Here is a 19233-nt window from a genome sequence, read left to right as displayed (position 1 = left end):
GAAGCTCCATAGACACATCCAAACTCCCTGAGGGACTGAATTTCTGGGCGGAGGGCTGTGGGGACCATGGTCTCGGGGAACATCTAGTTCAACTGGCAAAACATAGTTTATAAAGACAATGTTCTACATTCTACCTTGGTGAGTAGTGTCTGGGGTCTTAAAAGCCTGTGAGCAGCCATCTAAGATACTTCACTGGTCTCACCCCTTCGGGAGCAAGGGAGAATGAAGAAAACAAGATACAAGGGAAAGATTAGTCCAGAGGACTAATGGACCACAACTACCACGGCCTCCACCAGACTGAGTCCAATACGATTAAACGGTGCCTGGCTACCCCCACTGACTGTTCTGACAGGGATCACAGCAGAGGGTCCCGGACAGAGCTGGAGAAAAATGGAGAACAAAATTCTAACTCACAAAAAAAGACCAGACTTACTGACGTGACAGAGACTGGAGTAACCCCAAGAGTATGGCCCACGGACACCATTTTAGCTCAGTAATAAAGTCAGTCCTGAGGTTCACCCTTCAGCCAAAGATTAGACAGCCCCATAAAACAAAACGAGACTAATGGGTCACAACAGTCCAGGGACAAGGACTAGAAAGCAGGAGGGGACAGGAAAGCTAGTGATAGGGAACCCAAGATTGAGAAGGGACAGTGTTGAGATGTCGTGGGGTTGTTAACCATTGTCATAAAACAATATGTGTATTAACTGTTTAATGAGAAACTATTTGTTCTGTAAACCTTCATCTAAAGTACAATTTTAAAAAAAAAAGAATTTTCAATGGCTGATTTTTCAGACATAGATCACCAGGCCTTTCTTCTGAGGCACCTCAGGGTGGACTCAAGCCTCCAGCCTTTCAGTTAGCAGCCAGGTGCATTAACCTTTTGTATCACCCTTAACTCTCTTGTAAAAATGGCATGGAGGCGGTGTCTGACCTCCTCTAACTTCACAAGGAGGAAAGAGAATCAAGATCAACAGTCCAAGGCTGATTCCTATGAGGCAGAGGTCAGACATGCCTCCTTTCTCCACCATCTTTACCAATTCTAACACCAACCGTTCCCCCCATGGCACTCTCTACTTCTCTGCTGGATTCAATAATTCATTGCAATGGCCACACAGAACTCACAGACAATACTCACTATTATGCAGTTTATTAGGGAGGTAACAAGTTACAGTTCAGGCTCAGGAATACTCAGGATGCAGTTCTTCCATCAGGACAGCCTCTTCCTAGCCATGCTCGCAGGCAAGCCTCTCTCTGGCCTTTGGCCTCTGCCTGCTTGGACAAGTGTTACAAAGCTCTTTAGCTTTGTACATCAGTGCCCAGAGGCACCCTACTCTGCCAGTAGGCCTCAGCCAAAAGGCACTCAGCTTTCTCACTCCATGGGCCAGGAAGCCCGCTGTGCAGTCTTCTGCCGTCATTTCTCTGTCATCACTTCTCCCTTCCTCAGTGTTACAGCTCTGTCTCTCGGTCTCCTGGTTCCAGGAGCTTCTCAGTGCAGGGATCCAAGTCCAAAGAACACGCTCTGCTCTTGGCTGTTCTTCCTTGGTGGTGGTGGGGCCTTCTTTTTCCCATCTCTGGGATGGCTCATTTCAAGCCCAGCAGGGTGGCAAAACTGACCAATCCCCTTAATGGGCCACAATTACCCTATTTGCACAGTCCTAGCCAATCACTTGGGACAGAGTTACAATACCATGGTGAAAAGGCCACACAAAAGCAATCCATTGCACCGTACTCTAGACTAAGAGACAAAGGTCCTCATTGCCAGCTGGGTGGCAAGCGGCCCATCTTTTCTCCAACTTTCTAAGAGCACTCGTGGCACCCAGCCAACTAGGTTGGGTTCTTTGGATGTAGACACTGAAATGGAGTTTGGCATGCAGGGCCTTTACTGGGATCAACATCAGAAAGGAAGGGGGACGAAGCAGGATTGGGCAGAGGGAGAGAGAGGTTGAACTATGATGCAGGCCTGACAGAGTCTCAGCCAACCACATGGAGAGCAGATGTGGCTTGTCAGAGTTGTCCCACATTGGGCCAAATGGCTGGGCTTTTATACCCAAAACCAAACGCACTGACGTCAAGTCAATTCCAACTCATAGTGACCCTATGAGACAGAGTAGAACTGCCCCATAGGGTTTCCAAGGCTGTAATCTTTATGGAAGCAGACTGCCACATCTTTCTCCTGTGGAGCGGCTGGTGGGTTCAAACTGCTTACCTTTTGGTTAACAGCCAAGCCCTTTAACCACTGTGCCACCAGAGTTCCTTGGGCCTTTATAATCACACTGATATCAGTCTTTGGATGTCGGCCACACTAGGAAAGGCAAGCTGTTGGGCACAACAGCTTTCTGCAGCTGAGGTAAACCCTGAAGGGGTGGTCAGCTGGAGGCTGGCTGCTGACACCTTCCCTGAAGGTGGAGCTGGTGGCACATGTTTGTGCCACCATGAGGGCATCCTGTGCAGTGGGTGATAAGGTACGAAACTAATTCATAGTTCTGCAGGAAACTTACTCAACTGCTCAACGTGAAGTGTCCTGTGAGGAGGGTATGGTAATACTTGCTAGAGAGACAACTTTCTGAAAACAAGTTTCTTGACCGTGGGTTTAAAGTGACTTACCAGAGCACACACTTGCTAGCTTCTGTTTCATGGAATTTTCAGAGCAATAACGTATTGTCAGAAAACTTATTCAGTGGGTGGCCCAGATGAGGTACTCGGGGATACTCCTTAATTAACAATTCCAGTTTCTTTATAATCAAGTGTTCAATGTTAAAAAATCTTTATAACTCAAGCAAAGAAACTTTGCCTTGTGTCATAGACAATTCAACAATATGAAAAGATAAGATTAATTCATAACAAAATTCGTACCATCAGTTGAAAGTCAATAAGGCCTGTTCTGGCCAAAACTGTAATGTCAAAATGTGTTTTCATTGACTCCAGTCTTCTCTTTTTGTCACCCTTTCTCCGTCTCCCTGCCTTGGTGGCAACATGTTTAATAATTAGGCCCCCTGCACCTGTTTGCTCTCCGTGGCATCACTAGGCACGTTCAGGGTGGGTGCGGACCACGCCAGGTAACACTCAGAGGGGATGTCAGAGACCAAAATCACTGTCTATAAAATTTTTGTGCAGTGTTTCAGCAGAAATGTATTATTCTTTATAACAATATTCCTGTAGTTAGTTAACACAACAACAAAAATTTTCATATGTCCAGCTTACATCTCTAAATATACCTACAAGGCTAAAACTCTGCGCTGATTTACTTTCTGAACCTTCTAATGCGTTCCTGTCAAAGCTGTGATTATTGCCCAGTTACAATGACGCTTTGAATTACGCGGTTTTGTCTGCACGTGCTACAAGCACGTGCTTTTTTTTTATTGCTGCTGGTGTTTTTATAGTCACTGATTTTGTCACATTTTCTGGTATTTTAGCTACAATATTGTAGTAATTATCACAGGTGGGGTGATGATACCATGAGTTACCACACTGGGTGACACCAGGGCTGGTGATGCCACTGTTTACTCTTTATTTCTGTAGGAGCCCTGCTGGCGCAGTGGGTAAGCGCTTGGCTGCTAACTGAAAGGTTGGTGGTTTGAACCCATCCAGCAGCTCCACAAGAGAAAGATGTGGTGATCTGCTCCATTAAATATTACAGCCTAGAAAACTCTATGGGGCAGCTCTGCTCTGTCATGTGGGGTCATAATCAACTTGAGGACACCCAATAATAGCTCTCTTACCGTTTAGTTTCTATTGGCATTTAAAGTTATCATAACCCTCCTGGGCCTCTTGCTGTCCTCTCAAGGTTAATTTCAGCCCGCCATTGCTCCCCCCTCCCCCAATTAAATCCAACTCCCAAAGCACTGGTAAATAATGTTGATTTAAAAAAATTTAGTAAAGAGATGGAAGAGGGGTAACTTTACACATACTTTTCTGCAAAATATTCTAAATACCCCTTTGACCTTTTTTCATCTCAATGTTCCCACCTATTTCCTTCCTTCTTCCCTCAAAATTCCTCTGTGGCCTCTTTAGGTATTCTTAGCCTCCCTTATCCAGACAAATGCTTACTGGTCAGTTCAGTAAAAGAAGACAAAGCAAAACGAATGCAAGGACACAGCCTTCTATCTGTCAAGCTTGCCCTCGGGGCTCCTCCGTTCACACTGTCACACTGCCAGCAAAGGAGAGGTTCTGACACGCTCTCGGTACTCACCAAACACAGCAGGTAGAAATCATTACTTCTGGTACCGTCTTAACGAGCCCTGTTTACCAGCCGATTTTGTACCGGTTTATTATTAGTTTATTTTTAAGTTGTGATAAAGAAACCAAAAAAATACTGTGGCGTAGGAAAGGATCGAAATTTATTTCTTTTGTCTACTAGGCTAGAGAGGTTGGTGGTCCAGGAATGATAGGTCTGCTTTGCTGTTCTCGGCACAAGGCTTCCACCTCTGGCCCGAGGTGGCTGCTTGGGCTGTTACCATCCCATCTGTATTCAGCTGATCGGAAGAGAGAAAGGCCAGATGAGTGCGCATGCATCCCTCTAAAGGACGTGACTCAGAAGTGACAGACACCTTTTCTTCTCTCCTGCTGTTGGACATCTTGGACATGTGGGCACATCTAGCTTCAAGGAAGACTAGAAAGGCTGCTCTAGCCGTGTGGGCACGTACCCAGCTAAAGTTTAGCAGCTGTGTCATGTAATGAGAGGGAGACTAGGTATTGGTAGACAAATAACCCTTTCTACCACTGTATACCTTTCTGCCACTCGGATATCCATGAGCATTTCTTTTCTTAGTTGCATGGCTAACCTGACTTTATAGTGTTTTTTATTCTATAAACCATTTTTAGTTTAAAAGTAATACAGATGTTGTTTCAAATAAGAAAGTGCCCTTCATTTTAGAGTTGCATATTGAAATATGTATGGACATCACGACATGATCTTTGGTGTTTGCTTTAAAATTATTTACCCCCACCCAAAAAAAAAAGTCTGTGATACATTGTTAAGAATAAAATGTAAGTTGCACACCAAAAAAAAAAAAAGTAGTACAAGTGTTTAAGGAAGGAATTTAAATAGTAAAAATTGTATAAAATGAAAAAAAAAAAAAAAAGTTCCTTCCCATGCCCTATCCTCCTATCCAACTCCCTAGATGGTAACAGTTTCTTCTGATTCTTTCCAGAATTTTAATGTGTAGATAAGTATTTGTCCATCACCTTTTAAAAGTAAATGAAAGTATGATAACCCTTTTCTACACTTGATTTTCATTTGCTTCTACACTTGCTCTTCTATTTGAGATCTCGCCATATTAGCACATAAAGAGGAACATAAATAAATAAAAATAAAATAAGCCAAAAGCCCACATCAGCTGAAAAATAAATAAACAAAAACTGCTTTTCCTAAAATGTTGAAACTTGTTGGGTTCAGAGATTGGCCTGGTAACAAATTTGGTTCTCTCCAAAGATGGAGAACCAGTCATTTCAATTGCTCCATTTTCATTATTTTCAATTACTTCCTGGTATACTATTGTATGGATGCATCATAATTTACATAGCCATCTTAATTCGATAGACATCTTAATTTATGCCAGTTATTTGCTAATACAATTGGCCCTCCGTATCCTCAGGGTCTGCATCCGCTGATTCAACCAACTGCAGATGGAAAATATTTTGGAAAGAAAAGGGGGGAATTCCAGAAAGCAAAACTTGAATTTGCCACACACAGAGCTTTAGGCTGAATGCACTCGAATGAAGTGATGTGTAGGCATCCCCTGCTGCAGCCTCCCGCCATTTCCCAGGTCCTCAGTCTCTCTTCAGCTCTCGTTGTTCATTTGCTGCTTGTGTTGTGTGCACCCTACAATGGTTGCGTCTGTACTGAACTTGTACAGACTTCTTTTCTTGTCATTATTCCCTAAACAATACAGTATAACAACTATTTACATAGCATTTATGTTGTATTGGATTTTATAAGTAATCTAGAGATGATTTAAAGTATGTATGAGGATGTGCACAGGTTATATGCAAATACTACCCCATTTTATATAAGGGACTTGAGCATCCTGGAACCAATCCCCCCTGGATAGCAAGGGACAACTTATAATCGACATTATAATAAACATCCTTTTACATGTGCCTTTTAAAAAATTGAGTTAATCAATATGCTGTCTTCACAGTTCACACTGGTTTCTTTAAATGCCTGGTCCTTCCTTCCTCATTGATTTTACCTGCAATTGTTTAATCCAGATTTTGCATGTTACAATTTTTTTCTCTTCCTTAAGACATATTTCCCCTTTTAGAGGTTTTTTTCATCAGATGGATATGGGTGTGGCTATTCATATCCATCCTGTGCTTCCTAAAGTTCTGATTTTGAACAATATATCCTAATACATGCTAATAGGAACTTTAAGATGACATAATTTTTCTCTTTCATAAGTCCTATCACTTTTACAAAGGTCTCCAATCAAGAGTGGCCTTCCTTGTTGCTTCCTTTACCTACATTACTTCTTCTGAGAAAATATATTGAATCAAATCAAGTCAACAATGTATTAAATATTGCATATAAAAACAATATTTAGATTCTGATTATCTTTCTCAAAATCAACTTGACATTAAAAAAAAGGACTGATATAATAGATCATGCACCACAATGTTAACAGTGGTTTTATTTGGTGATGAGACCATAGGTGATTCATTTTCTTTTATTTTCTTTGGTTCCCAGATTTTGAAAAATTAGCATGTGCAACTTTTAAAGTTAAAAGAAAATAAGAAAACTATCTTTCAGCAGAATTAGATTTTCAGTGAATGCTTGGACGACTGAAATCTCCCACCACAGTGTATCTTGCCTCGTGCCAATAATTTGAGGAACTGTGTTAGGAAAACATTGTCCATATCCTCTGGCTGGCTGGTGATCCGTTGCCTTGTTTCAAGATGATATAATGTCTGTTTTTCTTTTGTTTTGTCCCCATCCAAAAGCTCTTCACCATAATCTCAGAATAAACCAGGAGGTATCATGATCTAAAATGTGTATGCCCACGCACACACATGCATGCACCCCTCCCACACATAAGTACCCTCTCCCTTTCTCTCTCTCTCTCTCTCTCTCTCTCACACACACACACATACACACACGCACACGCACGTAGAACTACTCAAAAGTTCTCCATTATGCCTGAAAGCTTGCAGCACTGAGGCCAATTGCAAGAATTGTTCACAAATCTGGACACAGTTCTTCCAGTTTTTGCTGGCAACAATAGAAAGATCTGACTGTAGAGGAGAGTATTTCCAGCAATTAGCAGAGGCCACAGATATTTTTTCAAAGATATATTTGTGAATGCTGTGTCATAAATGTGGTATGCAGAGAGAAGTTTTTATGTAGGGACAAAACTCTAACAGATTAACGGTAGAGCTGGATTATGGCTACAGGGCATTGGTTGCCTATACCAGTGAGTTCATAGGACGGTCATGTATAAGTTGTAAAGTTCAACCAAAAGGATTTCTCATTTATGAAAAGACCCTTGCATGAGGACATTGGGCCACTTCTTTGTATTTAAAAAGATGAAGGCTGGTTTTTGTGATTATTTTCCTGGTAAATCTGCCATACTAAACATACAGCATAAGTTGTAAAACTCAGAAGCAAGAGAATTGTTCATTTGTGAAAAGACCCTTGCATAAGGATATGTGAATGCTCTTTTGCAAAAGACAAAGGTTGGTTTCTATGGTTACTTTTCTGGTAAATTTGCCATTGTAAACATACACCTCTTAACTGGCTTCATGTGTAAATTTTATTTATTACTTCTGGACACGCTGTCTATCATTCTGATAGCCTTGCCTATATACTAGAGATTTTTTTGAGTACTACAGAAGCAAGGAGGCTAGACCAGTTTTGAAAATTAGGAGTTTCTCACATCTACGGCAAGGGCATCAGAGTGTGGTGATTAAGAACCTGCGCTTTCAGGTCAGGTAGATCTGGTGTCAAATCCCAGATCAACAACTTAGTGGCAGTATGGTTTTGGGTAAGTCATTAAACACTTCTAAATCCATGTCCTTGCATGCCTAGTTTTGATAGTTAAAAGAGCTAAAATGTATATAAAGCATTTGGCAGTGCCAGTCTCTGGGTGGTACAAATGGTTAGGCACTGGACTACTAACCAAAAGGTTGGCAGTTCAAACCCACCCAGAGATGCCTTGGAGGTAAGGCCTGGCAGCCTGCTTCTGAAAGGTCACAGGTTTGAAAACTCTGTGGAACAGTTCTACTCTGCACACTTGGGGTCACCATGAGTTGGAATCAATAGCAACTAACAACAACAACATCATACTCAATAAATGGGAGCCTTGCTGGCACGATAGTTACACCCAGCAGCTCTACAGGAGAAAGAGTTGGCAATCTGTTTCTGTAAAGATTAAAGCCAAGAAAACCTTCTGGGACAGTTCTACTCTGTCGCATGGGGTCGCTATGAGTCGGAATCGACTTGACATCACCAAACAACACCACACAGTAATTATTACTATGACTATCAATATATTAAGTCCTTCCTGGATGCACCTTCTTATCCCCAGCACCGGACAGCACTTATTCATTCTGTAGGGCCTTGTGGAGCTGCCTCAGGCCACACCTCTCTGCTGTTTTTGCCTTCTTTTATCTGGTCAACTGTTTTGTCCAGGCAGATGACTAACACAAACAACAGAATGGTCACTTAATAGTTATGCTGTGAGATTCAGCATAGCTTTGAAGTTTTTGGCCAGAGGACTCTCTAGAAGCACATTAGTAATCTGGTTTATAAAAATGCAAAATGCTAAAAGTGGGTGTAACCCCTAGTTACCGTAGGTACTTTCAAAGAGTTCAGGAACATTGTTAGAAGTTATCTGTAATCCAGGTATACCATCAAGCCTCTTTCTCTTTAACACACACCCTCTGGGACATAATGAGCCTCTCTCTGCAGTTATAAAACCAGTTTTCATGGGTCAGCTCTATTTCTCCTCTGAAAGGAAAACTCCTGCACTTGAGGGAGCCTTTCCTGGTAACAGAAGCCAAAGGCAATGTTTGGATCTACCATTAAGTTAGAGCCTGTTGAAATTTCTAAAAACAAAAACCTCATTTGTTCCAACACAGGCATTATTTAAACAGTGCCTGACACACACTAGGGCTTAAAGTTATATTTGCAGAATGAATGAATGAAGGGGTAACTTGGTGCTGTGTCTCGTTTGTGTCCTGACGTCAGAGGCACCGGAAACTGTTCAACCAGGCGCCACAGCCCAGCCTGCCAGCCCATGTTCTTTGCCACATATTAAGCAGCAGCTGCGAAACGAAGACTGCTACCACGGCAAGCTGAGCAGGAAGGCAGCAGAGAGCCTCTTGGTAAAGGATGGGGACTTTCTGGTTCGAGAGAGTGCAACATCCCCTGGCCAATATGTGCTGAGTGGACTACAGGGAGGCCAGGCAAAACATCTTCTCCTTGTGGATCCCGAAGGCAAGGTATCATTGGCCTCTTGTTACGGGCTGCGTAAGATATTGTTCTATTAGGGTTACTCTGAATGACTGATCTAAAACCTGGTTTTGAAGAGTGTTCAAGGCTAAGGGCTTGCTTTTTCTTGAAGCTTCCAGCTAGAGCAGGAAGTACGAAGTAGAGGCTAGTGGAGGGGTCTGAGCAGGAAGCTATCCTGGGTATCCAGTGGACGACAGCCTCTTTTTGTCCTGAGAGTGGTCAGTTTATGATCTCTGTACTAGGAAGATTAACTTGACATTTGTGTACAGGGCTGATTAGAGTGGGAATAACAAGGGATAGAGAAAGCAACTAGGGACTTCTAGGTAAAAATAGAGAAGGTCTGAACCTGGATGGAGGCAGGAGAAATCCAGAGAGGAGGGCAGAGTGAGTTGGAATTAAGAGCACAGACTGGCAGTACTCATCAGCTGATTTGATGTGTTTTGGGCGTGAGATGGAGGAGATAAAAACATCTTCAAGGTTTAGAGCCACTTGAGAGTAAGCTGGAGACATTATGCCCTTTGCCTCTAAGTACTTGAGTGTGTATTGGGAAAAGGATATTCTTTTACATAGTCATAGTACAATGATCAAAATAAGGGCATTTAGCATTTCGATATAATACCATCATCTACTTCATAGTCCATATTCAAATTTTGCCAATTATTCCACTAAGTGTGTGTCTTGTTAATGTACTAAAAACCCATATGTAGACAGAACTCAAAGAATCCCTTGTCAGGGAGTAGCTCACGGAATTACATGACAAGCTGCTCCCTGGCTGCATCCCTTCCCTCTCCTGAACAGTTCCCCGCCATGCTCCAGACAGGCACTAACGCGTGGTGAGGCTGATGAGCGAGTGGAGTCAAGGTGGACAGCAACACCTTCTGCCCAGGCACAGGGTGAGGATGCAGTAGTACTAGGAGAAAAGTCCACGAGAGAAGGTGTCGCCTTAGGGAAGCCAAATTATTTTGGCATGTAGGCAAGAAGTTCTGCACAACAAATATTTGTGAACAAGCTATTGTCAAGTCTGCAGGAAGGAGACATGAATTCCTGTTAGAAAGGTCTGAGAAGATGTCTTAGAGGAGGAGAGGCAGACTACTCCAGAAGGGCTTGCTTCCTACAGAGACAGAGGATTATGGAAGCACTTCTGTTGATGGAATATAGTTGTAATCCGGAGATTTGTGCATCTATACAAACCAGTTAAATATTTATAGACATGGTGATATGATAGACTATACCAAACAATAGTATAACAAAGAGATTGATTGCAAGCTTGGCTTGGATGACAAGTGTTTACCATTGTATAGATGATTGCTTTAAAAAGGTAATGGGGAATAAGAAAATTGTTTTACAAGGGACAGAGTGTTGAAAAGTACTTTTTCTTTTCTTTATTGAGCAAAATATCTACTTCAGTGATATGTCTGGGTTTTTTCCCCTGATTTTTTTACATCTTTCAAGAGAACTATTATTATTTAACTTAAATACATTTGTATTTCCTTTTCAAGGTGAGGACCAAGGATCATGTATTTGATAATGTTGGCCACCTTATCAGATACCACATGGATAACAGTTTGCCAATCATCTCTTCTGGAAGTGAAGTAAGCCTTAAACAACCAGTGAGAAAAGATAATAACCCAGGACTTTTGCATTCCAACAAATGACAATATGGAAGTATCATCATACTGATATTTCAAGAAACTCCATTTTATGTCAGGTCACAAAGAAAACTCAAACTTTGTTTCTCCGATTCGTGTTAGGAGATGAAGATAACTTGGACATTGTTACCAGATAAAATAGAGCACTAACTGTGAAGTGCATCTTTCTAAGACCATCATGGACTAGGTGGTTTATAAAACAAAGAACTAACAAAAGCTGATCTTCAGAAAGTGAAAACCAGAAGATGGGAAGAGGATTGACCCATCTGGAAAGAAATTGTACATATGCACGGATGTCACTTTTTAAGGTCACACTGCATTGATAATAAGCTAAAAGCACAATTAAATCTTCACATGCTTAAGACAACGTGAGTGAACTGCTGGGGCAGTGGTATGTGCCTTTCGACTTGGTATTTGGGGGCATTTTCATATGAGGGAGATTAGTTCTAAGTGTCTTCATGTTCTATAACTGTAGAACCATTTGCCAAAAAAAAAAAAAAGTTTTTCCTTGCTACAAAAATTAAGAGGCCATTTGCTTGATAGCTACTGACTTCACTACATTTTCTGTTTAGTAGCACTTTCACAGCAAAGTTAAAATAAATTTGACGTTGAATACGGACTGTGTCTATGCTAGTGGAATCAAATCAAAAGCCACTAAAATCATTGATCTGCCCCATTTGCTGGTTAATGGGGTGAGACCAAATTCTCTGGCCTGGTATTTCTCAATCTTTGCTATGCAGACTGTTCATATGCAGCTGAAGTGGCCAAATTTATCAGTCATTTCTGATTTCATCATATTTCTCCTTCTTCTCCCCTCCAGAACAACTTCATGAGTGCATGTATTTCAGAGTTGGGAAACAAAACCAGTGCTTTTCATATTGAACATCCAAATTGGTTCCATTCTTATTTAAAGTACTGAATTTATTTGATAGTATAGGCAAACATCTTCTTGACCAACTGCCACCGAATCATAGTCCCTCACTTACATGTATCCTCAGCACCTTTTCTAGATATGATCAGACAGAATGCAGAAGGGAGGAAACATACTGAATGAGCCTGTTTGAAAGATTTGCCACGCATAGACCCAACCAGTAGGGTTGGGCTTTGAGTCTCATCAGTGTGACCTTGAGCAAGTTGCTGAATCTTCTGAACTTCAGTTTCGTTATCTATACAATGATGGAGCTGGGCTAGGTGAATTCAGAGATCCACTCCAGCCCTAACATACGAGTCTACAAAAAGCAAGTTTTCCATTTATGTGAGGTTGATGTTGATAACGAGTCTGAATAGTTAATATGAAAATCCAGTTGTTTTCTTTAGTCTGTATCTGCAGTCACAGAATGAATGGCACAGCTGAGATCAACATTCAGGTAGTTTAGACCCCAATCCTTTCAGTTTAAAACATTGACATTTTGGAATAATATAGATATGATAGTAGAAGTGGGTTTTGTTGTTTTGACTGGCCCAACACTGCTTCAGTCCTTTACCTGCCTTTGCATACAGAGTTACAGCCATTACTGTAGAGTGTTTTTTAATCCTGAGTTACCTGGACAAAAAAATTGCCTTAACTCCACTTTATTTGGCTATGTAGGTACAACTTAATCTTTGCAATTGTGATATATTTACTAAGTTTTAAAATAAAATATGGAAAACATCTTTTGGATGGAAATCAAGCACACTGAACACCTATTTTTATGTCAAGGATTATGATTTTATTTTACTTCTACTGCTGTTGATTTCTTAGATAGGCCTGTTTCCTTTTACACAACTAGGAAATAATGTATTTTTCATCAATTTTGCATGCACCTTAGTTCTTGATTATCTGTTCTAATAAAGGGTGCGCCATCGGTATAGATAATAGAAAACTATAAGAAATCTAACCGCCTTTATCAGAGACAGGGCAGGGCTGAGCAGAATGTTAAATGGGTAGCAAAAAAGAGTTCCTAATGCAAATAGATGCAAAGAATATAAATGATGTGAGCAGTACATATAGATAATCAGTATTTGACTATAGTAGGTATAATAGTTGGATGAGCAAATACTTGTTATAAATGCCACAGACACAATTAAAACCAAACCAAACACAAAAAGAAATGTCTGATTGCATGCTATTTTTATTCTCACATTCTCACCTTCATTTGTCTTAAAGTGGAAATCCATTTGCCTATAAATACCTGTAAATAATTTTTTTTAAATAAATGACTATTGCTTTGTGACAATAGACAGTATGTGCCTGATGTTTGGGATTTGGGAAATTTGTCATTTATAGGATGTATCAGGATCCTGGCAGGAAAAAGATGCCTCCCTCAAATTGGGTAAATGGAAGAGAGTTTAATAAAGGGGCTATTTACAAAGGTGTAGGCAGAGTACAGAGGAGCCACAGGGAGAGTGCAGTGCCCTGGGGTCAGCGAAGGGGCAAGGGGAGGGAGCAGTACAGGATCTGGAAAGGGCTGTGTACAAGGGCCACCTTTCAGGAGCCGCAGCCTGCAGTGGAGGGATGCCATCAGCCCTGGTGACTCCATAGGGAGGAGACTGTGGACATAAAAAACTTGGCTTTTTTCTACTCCTTTTCTTTGAACTCCTGCCAGGGCTCCCCACTGATCCAAGCAACTAGAAGCCAGAGAGTAAGGGAGCTCCTTCATGCAGTGCCAGAGGTGAGCCTCCCGGGGCACAGAGCAGGATGGCAAAGAGTGGGGAGGGCTCTGGTGGGGCAGACCAAGCACACCCAGTGCAGAGGGTTTTGAGGTATTCAAGCTTCTAAAGGCATCAGAGCATTTGGATTAGCTAGATATGAACCAGAGCAAAAATGCCAACTTTTTATTGTTAAAAACCAAGTAAGCCATGATTTTGAGGTGTGGGTTATTTTGCCAAAGAGCAACTTCAAATACACTTCAGTCTTACAGAGATACCTTTAATCCTTGGCCTTCGTGTTTCTTGTGAGTCCGTCTACCATCTTTGCCATTTTCTCACTTGTAATTATGTATAGAAAAACAATGGCTCTGACCCTACCACCCTTTATGATTGGAATTATAGATCCACAAAGATTACAATGTGAGGCAATTTTTTAATGATCAAACACAATTGTGAAATATGCCATCTGCATGTGTGGAAAATACTTAAATATCCACATATAAGGTTGAAAATGAATTGTTACTCCAATCTCCCTGAGCTTCTTGTCTTATACCAGGTAAAGAAAGGCTTTTTCCTTAGTTGGTGCGCTTCTCCTTGTTCCAGCGGTAGGCACTTAAACTGTCTAGAGTTTGCTAACCTTACTAATGTAATTGAAAGACTCATTAGTGTGGGCTATGAAGGAGCAGACTGACAAACCTGTCTTTTTCTGCCTGCTGGCAAGTTCCTGGTGGGACAGTGGTTAAGAGCTCAAGCTGCTAATCAAAAGGTGGGTAGTTTGAATCCACCAGCTGCTCCTTGGAAACCCCATGGGGCAGTTCTACTCTGTCCTATAGGGTCACTATGAGTTGGAAGCGACACGACGGCTATGGGTTTGGTTTTTTTCTTTTTTTTTTTTGGTTGGCAAGTTCCAGATCCTCATCAGCATGTTCGATCCTGATTCCTCTTTCTTGACCTGGTTACCATGAATTCATAGTTGCCTGGACTTAGTACCAGCCTAAAACTGGCTGATTTTCCTGCTATGGCCTTTGGCCCTTTAGGCTTCTCAGAAGACAACCTGGAGGGGAGTGTGCTAGTTTTCCCCATTTGCTCATCCAGATCATTCCCCACTCTTCTTGTTCTGCTCTGTGCCCCAGTTTTTGGCCCTTGTGGTCTGCATCATGATATCCCTGGGCAGCGCAAGTGATTAAGCACTTGGCTGCTAACTGAAAGGTTGATGGTTCAAGTCCACCAAGAGGTGCTTTGGAAGAAAGACCTGGTGATCTACTTCCAAAACTATCAACCACTGAAAATCTATGGTGCACAGTTCTACTCGGACATACATGGGGTCACCATGAGTTGGACATGACTCAGTGGCAACTGGTTTGGTTTGCATTTTGGACTGCATCATAGGTGATCTCTAGTCGTCTGACTTCTGCCTGTTTGGCCAATATCCTCCTCCCTTCACTCCAGCTGAGCCCTGGTATTGGCAGTGGCTGTGAAGAGCAGATCAAGGTTTTCTGCGGTCTGAAGTGTATACAATTTGGGGGACCTCTTTAGTAAAAATAAATAAATAAATAAAAATTATTAATACAAAGTGATGTATGAATATGAGTTAGGTGTATTTCTGGAAGCATTCCTACACAAGACAAGGAATAGTCAATTAACTATACTCAGAAGTGATTGCAAACTACATAAATCTATTGCACTAAATCCAAACTAAATGCATTGCCAACCAGCTCAACTTCCTATTAGGTATATCCCAAAATTGCTTGTGGCCTCTGCAATGCTACCAAACATGAAAGCAATTATAATGGTAGGTGTGGAGGTAGACAATGGTCTTAACCAAATGTGGTTAAAATATCTTAATTTTGGAAATTAAAAAAGGGGGGACATATAAACACATTGCCAGGGACCCTTGCAAGTGAGGGACCCTGAAGCTAAGATTCATCAGCTTGAAGGAAATTCCACCTCTGGTGGCTTGCTCCTCTACCTGAAACCACAGCTCCTGTTGAGCAGAGTCTCTCCCACAGCGACAACTCTCCTCTGATAACTCCACTTCCTCCCCTTGCCCTGTCAGGCCTAGAGTTTCTAACAGTTTTTCCTACGACTAGTCCCTGGGTTTTCACCATTGCTAGTTGATTTCCTCAATTCTGCCCACATTCTGGAAGGGGTCCCTTGGTTTACCTCTCTTCAGTTACCCCTTTGAGAATGACATCTGTTTTTTCCTAGGAACCTAACTGAAGCAGAGAGGGAGTGACAATGCTGAGAAGCTGGACTGTGACAATCTGACTTCACTAGTTCCCAGTCACCTGATGACTGACCTTTGCCAGCCTCTCACAGGGGAGCCAAGGAGGGAATCACAGTGGGCTGGACAAATGTCCACCATGGACCAGTCAGTAGGGCATGGTGACATGGCATGAGCTGTTCTCACCTAGCTTTGGGTAAAAGACTAATGCCGTGAAGTCTAAACACACAGGCTTATTTTGAGGCTGTGATCTGGGGACCAGCCCAACACCTTGAGAAGCCCTATCTGACTCTGCTGTCTGTCCCAGTGAATAACTTCCAAGGACACAGAGGTAAAAGACAGGGAAGCAGCAGGACAATGTTCAGGGACATCATTTCCCTTTGGCTAGAGAGCTTTATCCAAACTCAGCCTAGCCTAATTCAGTTTTTCCCTGGGGCCTTCATGACCTACTAATTTGTTAGCCAATAGGAAGTCCAAATGAGGGGCAGAGATACACAACATGCATTATTAATGAAACGGGAAGCAACAGGCATCCTGCTTGCCGTCCTATTAAAGATTACTAGGGCCTAGCCCACAAACATGGTAAGTGTGCATTTGAGGAAAGGAATTATAATGCTGCTTGTTTTTTTAGCCACAGAGCTACTCCTATGGATAGTGCAGACCTGTAAGGGCTTCAGAGTGGAGAAAATTACCAGAGACAGAGAGAAACATTACATAATGAAAAAAGAGTCAATCTACCAAGAAGACAGAGCAATCCTAAACATGTATGCATCAAACAACAGATCTTCAAAATATGTGAAACAAAAACTGATAGACCTTAATGAGAAATAGACAAATCTACAGTTAGAGTTGGAGACTCCAATACCCCTCTGTCAACAATTGATGGAACAACTAGACAGAAAATCGTCAAGGATTAGAAGAAAACACCATCAACCTACAGGAACTAGTTAACACAGAACACTCCACTCAACAAGAGCAGAATACACATTCTGCTTTAATGTACCCATGGGACATATACCAAGATAGGCTATATTCTGCGCCATAAAACAAATCTCAACAAACTTAAGAGAATTGAAATCATGTAGTTTGTTCTCTGATCACAGTGGAATCAAACCAGAAATCAACAACAGAAAGATAACAGGAAAATCTTCAAATGCTTGGAAACAAACACGCCTCACTTTTTTATTGTACTTTAGATGAAGGTTTATAGAACAAACTAGTTTCTCATTAAACAGTACACATATTGTTTCATGACATTGTTAACAACCCCATCACATGTCAACACTCTCCCTTCTTGACCTTGGGTTCCTTATTACCAGCTTTCCTGTCCCCTCCTGCCTTCTAGTCCTTGTCCCTGGGGTGTTGTGCCCCATTAGTCTTGTTTTCTTTTATGGGGATGTCTAATCTTTGGCTGAATGGTGAACCTCGGGAGTGATTTCATTACTGAGCTAAAAAGGTGTCTGGGGGCCATACTCTCAGGGTTTCTCTGGTCTCTGTCAGGCCAGTAAGTCTGGTCTTTTTTTGTGAGTTAGAATTTTGTTCTACATTTTCCTCCACCTCTGTCTTGGACCCTCTGTTGTGATCCCTGTCAGAGCAGTCAGTGGTGGTAGCTGGGCACCATCTAGTTGTACTTGACTCAGTCTGGTGGAAGCTGTGGTAGTTGTGGCCCGTTAATCAGTCCTTTGGACTAATCTTTCTTTTGTATCTGTAGTTTTCTTCATTCTCCCTTGCTCCTGAAGGGGTGAGACCAGTGGAGTATCTTAGATGGCCACTCACAGGCTTTTAGACCCCAGACACTACTCAACCAAGTAGAATGTAGAACAGTTTCTTTATAAACTATGTTGTGCCAATTGAGCTAGATGTTCCCTGAGACCATGGTTCCCACAGCCCTCAGCCCAGCAATTCAGTCCCTCAGGGAGTTTGGATGTGTCTATGGAGCTTCCATGACCTTGCCTTGTACAAGTTGTGCTGGCTTCCTCAGTATTGTGTACTGTCTTATTCACCAAAGTTACCACTCATCTATCGTTTATTTAGTGTTTTTCCATCCCCACCCCTCCACTCCCTTGTAACCATCAAAGATAGTTTCTTTTTGTGTGTAAACCTTTTATGAGTTTTTACAGTAGTGGTCTCATACAATATTTGTCTTTTCGTGATTGACTTATTTCATTCAGCATAATGTCCTACAGATTCATCCATGTCATGAGATGCTTCACAGATTCATCATTGTTCTTTATCATTGCATAATACTCCATTGTGTGTATGCACCATAGTTTGTTTATCCATTCATCTGCTGATGGGCATCTGGGTTGTTTCCATCTTTTTGCTATTGTGAGCAATGCTGCAATGAACATGGGTGTGCGTATATCTATTCGTGTGATGACTCTTATTTCTCTAGGATATATTCCTAGGAGTGGGATTGCTGGATCATATGGTAGTTCTATTTCTAGCTTTCTAAGGAAGCGCCGTATCATTTTCCAAAATGGTTGTATCATTTTGCATTCCCACCAGCAGTGCATAGAGTTCTAATCTCCCCACAGCCTCTCCAACATTTGTTATTTCCTGTTTTTTTGATTCATGCCAGTAATGCTGGGGTGAGATGGTATCTCATTGTGGTTTTGATTTGCATTTCTCTAATGGCTAGTGATTGGGAGCATTTCCTCATGTGTCTGTTGGCCACTTGAAAGTTTTCTTTGGTGAAGTGTCTGTTCATTTCCTTTGCTCATTTTTTAATTGGATTATTTGTCTTTTTGTTGAAGAAGTGTTGGATTTTCTTGTAGATTTTAGAGATTAGACCTTTGTCAGATTTGCAACAGCCAAAAATTTTTCCCAGTCTGTACGTTCTCTTTTTACTCTTTCGGTGAAGTCTTTTGATGAGCATAAGTGTTTAATTTTTAGAAGATTCCAGTTGTCTAGCTTATCTTCTGGAGTTAGTGTGTTGTTGGTTATGGTTTGTATCCTGTTAATGCCATGTATTAGGACCTCTAGCATTGATCCTATTTTTTCTTCTTTGAACTTCATAGTTTTAGCTTTATATTTAAATCTTCGATCCATTTTAAAGTAGTTTTTGTATATGGTGTGAGGTATGGGTCCGTTTTCATTTTTTTGCAGATGGACATCCAGTTTTGCCAGCACCATTTGTTAAAAAGACTGTCTTTTCCCCATTTGATGGACTTTGGGCACTTGTTGAAGATTAGGTGACCGTAGGTGGATGGATTTACATCTGGGTCCTCAATTCTGTTCCATTGGTCAATGTATCTGTCCTTGTACCAGTGCCAGGCTGT

At 41.5% G+C, this 19233-nt stretch overlaps 1 protein-coding gene across 1 annotated transcript in view; it reads left to right on the top strand.

Moving 5' to 3' along the window:
* SHC4 (SHC adaptor protein 4) overlaps window positions 1–11202 on the top strand; it is a 179265-nt gene extending 168063 nt beyond the window's left edge. The window contains exons 11-12 of the mRNA XM_004386297.2: window positions 9188–9441; window positions 10951–11202. Of these exons, the coding sequence (XP_004386354.1) occupies window positions 9188–9441; window positions 10951–11106 (410 nt within the window). The 3' untranslated portion in view covers window positions 11107–11202. The remainder of the gene's footprint in view (window positions 1–9187; window positions 9442–10950) is intronic.
* The last annotated feature ends 8031 nt before the right edge of the window (window positions 11203–19233 follow it).

This window comes from Trichechus manatus, unplaced genomic scaffold (genome assembly GCF_000243295.1).
Source record: "Trichechus manatus latirostris isolate Lorelei unplaced genomic scaffold, TriManLat1.0 scaffold00161, whole genome shotgun sequence".
NCBI classification, from domain to species: Eukaryota; Metazoa; Chordata; class Mammalia; order Sirenia; family Trichechidae; genus Trichechus; species Trichechus manatus.
The sequence above is the reverse complement of the archived record's forward strand: the minus strand, read 5'-3'. Positions and strand labels throughout refer to the sequence as shown.